This window comes from Rhinopithecus bieti, unplaced genomic scaffold, assembly GCF_001698545.2.
Source record: "Rhinopithecus bieti isolate Rb0 unplaced genomic scaffold, ASM169854v2 scaffold_11161, whole genome shotgun sequence".
Taxonomy (NCBI): domain Eukaryota; kingdom Metazoa; phylum Chordata; class Mammalia; order Primates; family Cercopithecidae; genus Rhinopithecus; species Rhinopithecus bieti.
This window is the reverse complement of record NW_016806937.1, coordinates 2723300-2732886: the sequence shown is the minus strand read 5'-3', so window position 1 is coordinate 2732886 and position 9587 is coordinate 2723300. Positions and strand designations below refer to the sequence as shown.

The following is a 9587-nucleotide window of genomic DNA, read 5'->3' as shown; positions in this document are numbered from 1 at the left end:
CAGTGGCCAGATCTCAGCTCACTGCAAGCTCCGCCTCCCGGGTTTACGCCATTCTCCTGCCTCAGCCTCCCGAGTAGCTGGGACTACAGGCGCCCGCCACCTCGCCCAGCTAGTTTTTGTATTTTTAGTAGAGACGGGGTTTCACCGTGTTAGCCAGGATGGTCTCGATCTCCTGACCTCGTGATCCGCCCGTCTCGGCCTCCCAAAGTGATGGGATTACAGGCTTGAGCCACCGCGCCCGGCCATAATACAGTTTTAAAAAAACAATTTGTACTTCAGAACCTTGGGAGGAACCACTTCAAAGATACCATAGAGAGACTAGATGAGGTCATCTAGGGAGTGAACGAGGACAGGGAAGAAGGTGTCCCAGCCCTGAGCCCCAGAAGGCAATGAGGAGAAAGCAGCAAAGCCAGTGAGAAGCCACTGAGGCAGCAGACACCACCGAGGGGTGGAGTGGCCTGGAAACCAAGTGGACCGAGCCCTGGGCCCCGTCTCAAAGGCCTTTGCTGGAATCCTTGGAGAGGGGAAGCTCTTCCCCAGCAACGGGGTTTTCAGGAGGATAGTCTGTGAGCCAGCAACCACACTGCCCTTGCGAGGAAGGGCCTGACTTAGAGCTCAACAAATCCAGAGAACCAAACTAATAGGAATGAGGGAGAGAGAGACAGAGCCCGATGGCCCTGTGTCCACTGTGCTGGCCGGAGACAGCCCATGTTCCTCTCTTTGTATCACTCTAAGTTCGGTTTCTGCCACTTGCGCCCAAGACACCTAATGTAACTTCTAAGTTATTTTCTCCTGCGTGGTCCTGGGGGGCCAGGTGAAGCCAGCATCCCGTCTCTCCCTTTGGCAATCACACACAGGCAGCCGGGCCCCAGTGCAGGGTCAGAGGGCCCTACGTGCTTGATGGCAGGCCTTTCCCACCATGCTCGAATGACAACACCATGCTCCACTCCAGGGTAGTTCAGGCCTTTCCCAACCGAGGCACTTTCACTAAGCTGTGATGGGGAAAAGCACCCCCAGGCCATCCTGGTCATCCTCCTGGGTGCTCACCTTGGGTTGTAGGTTGCAGGTGACCTCTGGGTGACAACGGCTCCTCTGCTCTGTCCGTATGGGCCAAGCACAGTGTGAATACTCTGCAGCTGGTAAGGACTTTGGGAGCCGTGGGCTGAGCGCACTTCCTTTATGGAAGAGGCAAAGGCTGGTGCAAAAACTCTTCCAAAAACCTGAAGGGGAGCCTGCTGGCTTCCCTCTCCCTACCCCAGAGCCTAGGCCCCAACAGCACATTTATCTTCCAGAACACCAAGTGGCCAACATTGTTAAAAGTCACTCTGGCATCCCTAGAGCTGTCAGGAAACAATTTGGGGTGCACAGAGTATGATCCTAGGGATTGCAAACACTGGACTTGGTTATGGGACTCTTCCACTCCCTGCTGTCTCTCTCTCTCACACACACATACACTCTGGGGAGAAGACACCCCAGAAATATTCCCTCTGTCTCCTCCAAAGAGGCTGGGTCCCCACCTTCCCCATCTCACTGCCTAGGATGGGTCCTATCAGCAGGCACACAGCACCTGCCCTGCCACCGCTGCCAACAGGTGAACTGAAGCAGCATCTAGGGGCCCAGGGGTATTTGTTATGGGGCTTAAGACACCCAATCACTCTGGCTGGCAGATACATTCCACCTGTGGTTTGGAATCTAAAGCACTGAGGATTAAGAGGCGGGGAGGGGGTGGTGTATGATGAGAGCTTTCCTGGCTCTGTGAGGAGACCAGGTTTATGCTAGGCTGGGTGGAAGTGCTCATCCCACTTGGGTTTGTGTGATGCTCTTCAGTTTACGTAACAGTGTCATGGTGCTCTCCCAGCTGATCCCTCGACCATCCTGGGGGCAAAGCCAGGCTCAGGTCAAGGTAACACAGTCAGAGAGATCAGAACGAGGCTTGCAGACTCCAACCCACGGTGCTGCCCTCAGTGCAGGCCGAGGCATGAGTCTGATCTGCACACACCCCTGCTGCTTTCCTGTGGCTGCTATAATAAATCACCACAAAATTGGTGGCTTAAAGCAGCACACATTCAAGTTGAGATCGTGCCACACTGCCCTCCAGCCTGGGCAACAGAGTAAGACCCTGTCTCCAAAGGAAAAAAAAAAAAAAAGCAACACACATTCATTCTCTTATAGTTCTGGAGGTCAGAAGTCCAAAATCAATTTCTCTGGGTTGAAATTAACATGTTGGCAAGCTGTCTCCCTCCCGAGGTTCTGGGGAGAATCTGTTCCCCTGCCTTTTCCAGCTTCCAGAGCTGCATTCCTTGGCTGGCAGCCCCTTCCTTCCTTCACCTTCAAGTCCAACAGCAGAGCTTCTTGCTGAAGCAATCATATCTCCTCTTTTTCTGATTTTGAATATCTCTTGCTTCCCTCTTTTTTTTTTTTTGAGATGGAGTCTTGCTCTGTTGCCCAGGCTGGAGTGCAGTGGCACGATCTTGGCTCACTGCAACTTCTGCATCCCAGGTTCAAGCGATCCTCCTGCCTCAGCCCCCTTAATAGCTGGGATTACAGGCACGTGCCACCATGCCTGGGTAATTTTTGTATTGTTAGCAGAGATGGGGTTTTGCCATGTTGGCCAGGCCAATCTTGAACTCCTGACCTCAGGTGATCCACACACCTCGGCCTCCCAAAGTGCTGGGATTATAGGCGTTAGCCACCGCACCTGGCCCTGCTTCGCTCTTATAAAGACACATGTGGTTTCACTTAGAGCCCGCCTGAATAATTCTGCAAAACAGCTCCAACTCAAGATCCTCAATCATGCCTGCAAAGCCTCTTTTGCCACATCAGGTAACATTTACAAGTTCTAGCGATTAAGATATCTTTGGGGGCTATTATTCAGCCCAGCACACCCTCCCTCCAAAGTTCCCATGGCTCCACCTTTGTCTCTGTTTTTCACCTTGCTGGTTCCTCCTCCTTAGACTTTAAGGAAAGCCAACTTGGCTTTCCTTGAACCATTCCTCCTCCTGTCCCTTTCCTCTCTGTCCACTGGACTCCAGCTCATCTTCAGAATTCCCACGGGATTGGTTCTTATCAGCATCTAGTGCTTTGCATTAATTTTTAGTTTTTTTAAAAATTAGCCTCCAGATGAGAATGTTTTCGTTTTAAAACAGAATTTGAATTTCTTGTAACACATTCACTGAGAAAATGAGAAAACAGAAGACCAAAAGAAGAAAGTAAAACCACATGCAATCCTGTTAATAGAAGAAGCCACTGTTAATGTGTTGTGTATACCCTTTTATTCATTTTCCAATGCTCATCTAGACACTGAAAGAGAATGTCTCTGATACAAACCAACAGAAAATATGTTTTGAAACATCTGTTGGACTCTGGAGTCAAGATATTCTGTTTCAAATTCCAGCCAGCCACTCACCATCTGTGTGCTCTTTGACAAGTTACTTAACCTATCTGTGCCTCACTTTACCTATCTGTAAAAAAGAAGAAATGATAGCACATACCTCGTAGGGTTGTTATGATGATGAGTTAACATACAGCATGTGGTTAAGACTGTGCCTGGCACACAGCAAATGCCATATACGTGTGAGCTGTCATCACCATTAGTATTACACTATTTAAGGGGACATCTGTTCAGATGGATAAATAACCTTTGGCAGTACAATTCGTAGCTACCTGGGGTTCTCTGGTATGAATGCACTGCTGCTCTACTGTTAGGCATTTAGGTTGTTTCCAGTTTCTTTTTTTCTTTTTTGCTTCTATAAACAATGAAGAGATAACTATCCTTGAACTAACACCTTTGCACACATCTTTATTTGTTCCTAAAAACTCAACTGCTGAGTCAGAGATCACACATATTTTTAAGCTATTGATACATCATTGCCAACTTGACCTTTATAATCCTCTACCCAGTGGAACAGCATGCCCCTCTCCCCACACCCACCCTCCCTGGGCACACCCAGTGACCCTCATGTCTCCCCTCTCCTCCAAGGGACCACATTTCCTTACTCAACCATATATGTGCCCCCACATCAACATCACAGCACCCCAGTGAAGCAGACGAACTGGAAATGAGGATTCAGGGTCCTGCTTTCAGCCTCCTAGGGCAAACCCATGCCTCAGTTTCCACATATGTAAAATGTGGGTCAACACATCTGCCAACAAACACTAAAATCATCTATAAAATTGACTGGGGCTAGATATTCCATGGATTCAAATGAAACCAAAATTCTAAACAACAGGTAAAACTTTTGTTTCTTAATCACACATCAAGTATATTCTTAAAAATTTCCAAGATCCTCTACTGAGGCTCCCCAGGGACCATTTCAGAGCCCAAATCTGCCATTTTAGAGCTCTGACTCTGAACCATTTTGGAAACACACTGCTCGAGTGCCGATGTGCAGAAACAATTGCCTTCCTACTTGCGAAAAGACCAGTGTCCCACTTTCACATATCACACTAAAAAACAAAAAAATCATCCGGCTACCGAAGGCACCAGGAATCTGCCCTCTGAGAATTGTAATGAGCTCGTGTGCAGGTGTGACCATGTCCTGGGCTCCCTCACAAGTATCATCTTGGCTCCCCACAATATATATATTTTTGAGACTCATTCTGTTGCCCAAGCTGGAGGGCAGTGATGCAATCTCAGCTCACTGCAACCTCTACCTCTCAGGTTCAAGCAATTCTCCTGCCTCAGCCTCCCCAGTAGCTGGGACTACAGGCACACACGACCAAGCCTGGTTCATTTTTGTATTTTTGGTAGAGACAGGGTTTTGCCATGTTGACCAGGCTGGTCTAGAATTCCTGACCTCAGGTGATCCACCCATCTGAGCCTCCCAAAGTGCTGGGATTACAGGCATGAGCCAACTGCTTTAGCCTCACACTGTTAATGAGGGCTATTATTCCCATTTTACTGATAAGACTGAGGCTGAAAGAAGGTAAGAATTGCCCAGGAGCTGAGAAGCAGAGAGGAGACCCTGAAATTCACATCCTCCGATTCCAAAACCCCTGCCTTCCTTGTCCCTGTTGCAGCAAGACCCCACTGAGGGGCCTGGAAATGGCCTCGATAAGCATTTGTGATTTATGAAGCCTCCAGATGGACCCCAACAGCCTCCTCTTCTCTCCAGAACAAAGAGACATGCTGGGTCTGGGCATGACAACCCACGGGTCTCCTTCTAGTCCCATATGTGAGGGGGTACCTGGCTTTCCCCACGATGTCAGAGCTGTAGGTGTCTGGCTGGAAGGGCCTCACCCCGAGGCCATGCCTCTCTCACAGGAACCTGAGACCTAAGTAGGGTCCCCCAGAGACATATCTCAGAGAGGCCTGGACTGTTGCGAGAACCCAATGAAGGAACTGGAACACCCTGGGGGGAGGGAATCTGGAAACTGGAGCACAGTGGGAGGAGAAGGGGCCCCCAGCACAGTGATGGAGTGCACTGGGGAGGCAGCCTGAGGACGCCAGCTCCGCGACTCTCAACTACTGTCCGCCTGCCAGAAGCTGCACTTGGCATCTTGCACACACTCACACCTAATCTCCAAAGACCCCAGCCAGCTAGGCACCACGACGATCCCATTTTACAGATGAGGAAAGTGAAGTGTGGAACAGCTATTAGACTGTCCTAAAGCCAGGCAATTAGAATGCCATGGGACAACTCCCGGCTCAGGGCTCGGTTCTGAATCCAGCGCTGCCTCTTCTGAGAAATAGGAACGTGAGGAAGTCACTGACTTCACTGGCAAGACAGGCAAGATAATAAAATAGGAGAATGTGAAAAGTATACAGAACTAAATCAGTATGAGTTATTTTGTTTTGTTTTGAGATGGAGTCTTGCTCTGTTGTCTAGGCTGGAGTGCAGTGGTACAATCTCGGCTCACTGCAACCTCCCTCTCCTGGGTTCAAGTGATTCTCCTGCCTCAGCCTCCCAAGTAGCTGGGACTACAAGCATGCGCCACCACGCCCAGCTGATTTTGTATTTTTAGTAGAGATGGGGTTTCATCATGTTGGCCAGGCTGGTCTTGAATTCCTGACCTCAGGTGATCTGCCCGCCTTGGCCTCCCAAAGTGCTGGAATTACAGGTGTGAGCTGCTTCACCCAGCCTTCAATATGAGTTTTTAAAATTCAGTAAAACAATTTCCGAAGGCTGATGTTGGCGCAGGGAGTTAGAGGCCTCTACAGAATTATCCTAGAGACGTAGATGCTCAGCGGGCTGTGTGAGCCTAACCTCAGTCAGCAACCCTTGAGCATTTGCTGTGTGCCACCACAATAAAGTGGCCACCTCCCGGACTGTGACCTGCTTGTCATCCAATGGGGCTGATGGGTCAAATCTCATAGACGCAGGAGAGCAGGGATAAAGGAGGGTGGGGACAGATCCAAATGCTCTAGGGGCCAACCAGCCAGAACAGGTGGGGCCCAAGAGGTGCCCACCAGGGTCTAGGTCCCAACCACATGTGTCGCCTACACTATCTGAGCAAGCCTCACACCATCTCTTAGAGACAGGGGCCAACAGTTCCATCTTTAAGATGAGATGGCTGAAGTCAGAGAGGTTAAGGAAAATGTCTGAAATCACACAGCTGGCTACTGATGGGGTTGGATTTAGAATCCAGATCTGTGAGAAAAGGAAGAGGACAGAGAGGAAAGGCTGTGAAGACCACAAAATAGCAACAGAGAGGATGGGCTGTCTCCCAGGGCCAGGTTGCAGGTGCAATAGGAGCCTGTGACTGATGACAGTGACTGAGAGGGGCCTCATCCACCCTGGCCAGGGACTTAGAAAGTCCACCAGAATCCGGTGAGCCCATCTGGTGAGGGAAGAGGGGTCCTGACTCCTCTACCAGGAGATGAGGAAACAGTGCATGGGGTCTCCAAAGCCTAGACCCCTCCTTGAGCCCCTACACATGTCTCCTGTAAGCATTTCTCATCCAGGCCCTTTGAGGGCAGGAAGAGGGGGAGGAGAGAGGAACCAGGAGATCTGTTCACCATGCAGGCCTCTAAAAACCCATGGTGGGGGCCGGGTGCGGTGGCTCACACCTGTAATCCCAGCACTTTGGGAGCAGGAATCACTTGAGATCAGAAGTTCAAGACCAGCCTGACCAACACGGTGAAACTCATCTCTACCAAGAATACAAAAATTAGCCATGCATGGTGGTGCATGCCTGTAATCCCAGCTACTCGGGAAGCTGAGGCAGGAGAATCCCTTGATCCTGGGAGACGGAGGTTCCAGGGAGCTGAGACTGTGCCACTGCACTCCAGCCTGGGCGACAGAGTGGGACGCCATCTCAAAACAAAACAAACAACCCATGGAACTGTAAGCCTTCCCAGGGGGTTAACAAGTTCAGCGGCCTGTGCTATTCCCTTCCAAGTTGGGTGAGCTGGGCCTGCCTTAAGTGGGCTCCACGAAGAAAAAGTTGGCAAGGGATTGGAAGGGGTGCCAGCCCCATGGCTAACTGGGCACAGCGCTGGCACTTCTGAGCACCCAGCCAGTTTCCAGTGTCCCAGGAACAGCCTGCACCTTCCCTTCTCTACAAGTCTGTCACGAGCTATTGCTGCTTTATTTATTTATTTTTTTGTAAAGATGGGGTCTCCCTATGTTACCCAGGCTGGTCTTGAACTCCTGGCCTTAAGCGATCCTCTGGCCTCGGCCTCCCAAAGTGCTGGGATTATAGGCATAAGCCACTGCGCCTGGCCTGCTACTGCTGATTTAATAAAACCTCACCCCACCCCACCTTTTAGCCCCTCCCCACCAACACATACGCACATTCCAGGCTATTCAGCCTCCATACCTCTCCCGGATCAAGCCTCTCTCACAGCCCAGAGCATGGGCCAGTCCCTTGATCCTGAACCCATAATGCCACCTCCCCTTCATTAACAGAAATTGTTTTCGAGGTCTTCAAAAGCTGCCCCCGACTCAGATTCCACCCTGTTTCCCGAGTGCACCCACAGCCTTGTAACAGGGCTCCTGGGCTCTGCTCCCTCATCGGACATTAAGGTCCTCGAAGGCAGTGATCAGCCCCCTCCCCCAGGTGTCGGAGGACACTTACTGGAATCTGTGCTCATCTGACATACATGGATGGAGCACTACAAGTCCCAGGCCTGGAGGAAGCCGGGCTGCTTTCCTTTCCTCCTGTCTGGGTCTCTCCACACCAGGGAGAACACAGAAGTCACTCCTCAAATCCTCCCCTGTCCCTGCTACCTTTTCCACATCCTTTTCCTGACCGTTCTCTCTTGCTCTCCAGCCACTGCCCCTGGATGTGAGTCTCCAGCAGGGCAACTGATCACTTCTCCAGAGGGACCCCAAGGCTGAGGGTCCCCAGTCAGTAGGGTCCAATCTGGCTTCCCATTTCCCAGGCCACTTGGCCTCCGCTCCCAGCAAGAAACTTCTCCCCCCAGAGAAAGACGGCCCAGATTGTCACAGCGGGCAGAAATAAGAGGTCCATGGCGTGGGTCCTGCCAGGAGCCCACGGGTCCTTTCTTAGAGAACAAGCGACACTGATTGGAGGGCAGGAGCCCTGAGCTAGCTTTCAGGGTCCTGACCCGAGCTCCGCTGATCAGATACCCCAAGGGGCCACCCCCTGACCGGTGCTCCCGCAGCCCGGACGCCGGAGCCACGGACTCGCCACAGCCTCAAGTCCTCTCCTGGGGCCGGGCTCCGCACAGACACAGGTAGCACAAACCTAGGAATTAGTGGGGGTCCGCACCCCTTCCTGCTAGGACCCGAGCCGCCCCAGTCCCCGGCCGCCGCGCCCGGAGCCCGCTCCAACTCGGAAAGTGGCGGGCGGCTGCGGGGCAGGCGGGCGGTACCTGTGAGCAGCTCCAGCCGGTATCCCAGCACCTTCATCTCGGCGCCTGGCGCGGCCCGGCTCTGGGTGGCGGCGTCGGGGCAGCGCGCTCGGCCGAGCCGGGGAGAGGAGCGCGGGAGACCCGGAGCGGAGCGGCAGGAAAGCGCGGAGCAAAGCGGGAGGAGCAGCTCACAGCAAGGAGCGCTCTCCCGCCCCCAACGCCGCGCTCCCCCCTCCAAAACGGTTTAAAAAAATCCACCAATTGCATGGCCGCGCACCCCCAAAAGGCACCCGCCGCCACCTGGTCCGGGTGAACTCCAGGAGGCGGAGGGAGGGCGCGGGGTGGGTGCGGTGACACCGCGGGAGGGGTCCCCCGTGCCCGCCGCCCGAACAAAGAGACCCCGCCGCCTCCGGGCGCGCGGACGGCGGCTGGGTGTCCCCAGCGCAGCCGGCAAGGCGAAGAGAGAGACAGCGGGGGCCGCTGGGTGGAGGGGGCGCCGTCCCCGCGGAGGCGAAATGTGGTGGGAGCCAGTCGGTGCGGGGCTTGCGGGGCTGGGGTCGTGCGCGGGACTGGGGTCGTGCGCGGGACTGTGCTGGGTTGGGCGGGGACGCGCGCAGCAGTCGCGGCGGCGAGAGGAGCGGGACCTGGGCGCAAGGGCTAGGGCGCCGCCGACTCACCGCGGAGATGCGGGCGAGACAGACGCGCAGGCGGGTAGCGGGGCCTTGGCGCCGCCGACGCGCGGGTGCAGGTGCGGGCAGTCGGGAGCCCCTCCGCGTGCCCGCGGCTGCCGGGGCGGAGGCCGGGCTGGGGCGGTGCGCCGCGGGGGGCG

General features: G+C 53.6%; 2 protein-coding genes across 12 annotated transcripts in view; one reads left to right on the top strand and one right to left on the bottom strand.

Annotated features, from left to right (window-relative positions):
* The window catches only part of NDRG4 (NDRG family member 4), a 53377-nt gene extending 43814 nt beyond the window's left edge, over positions 1 to 9563 (bottom strand). For 8 of the 11 annotated variants that reach the window (XM_017878935.1, XM_017878938.1, XM_017878930.1 and 5 more), the window contains exon 1: positions 8780 to 9362. In XM_017878935.1, the coding sequence (XP_017734424.1) occupies positions 8780 to 8816 (37 nt within the window). In that variant the 5' untranslated portion in view covers positions 8817 to 9362. Of the gene's footprint in view, positions 1 to 8779; positions 9363 to 9435 lie in introns of those variants that run through there. The other 3 variants (XM_017878940.1, XM_017878939.1, XM_017878937.1) reach the window with 2 other exon arrangements.
* Positions 9439 to 9587, top strand: part of LOC108533905 (uncharacterized) — a 2447-nt gene continuing 2298 nt past the window's right edge. The window contains exon 1 of the mRNA XM_017878941.1: positions 9439 to 9568. Coding sequence (XP_017734430.1) covers positions 9443 to 9568 — 126 coding nt within the window. The 5' untranslated portion in view covers positions 9439 to 9442. The remainder of the gene's footprint in view (positions 9569 to 9587) is intronic.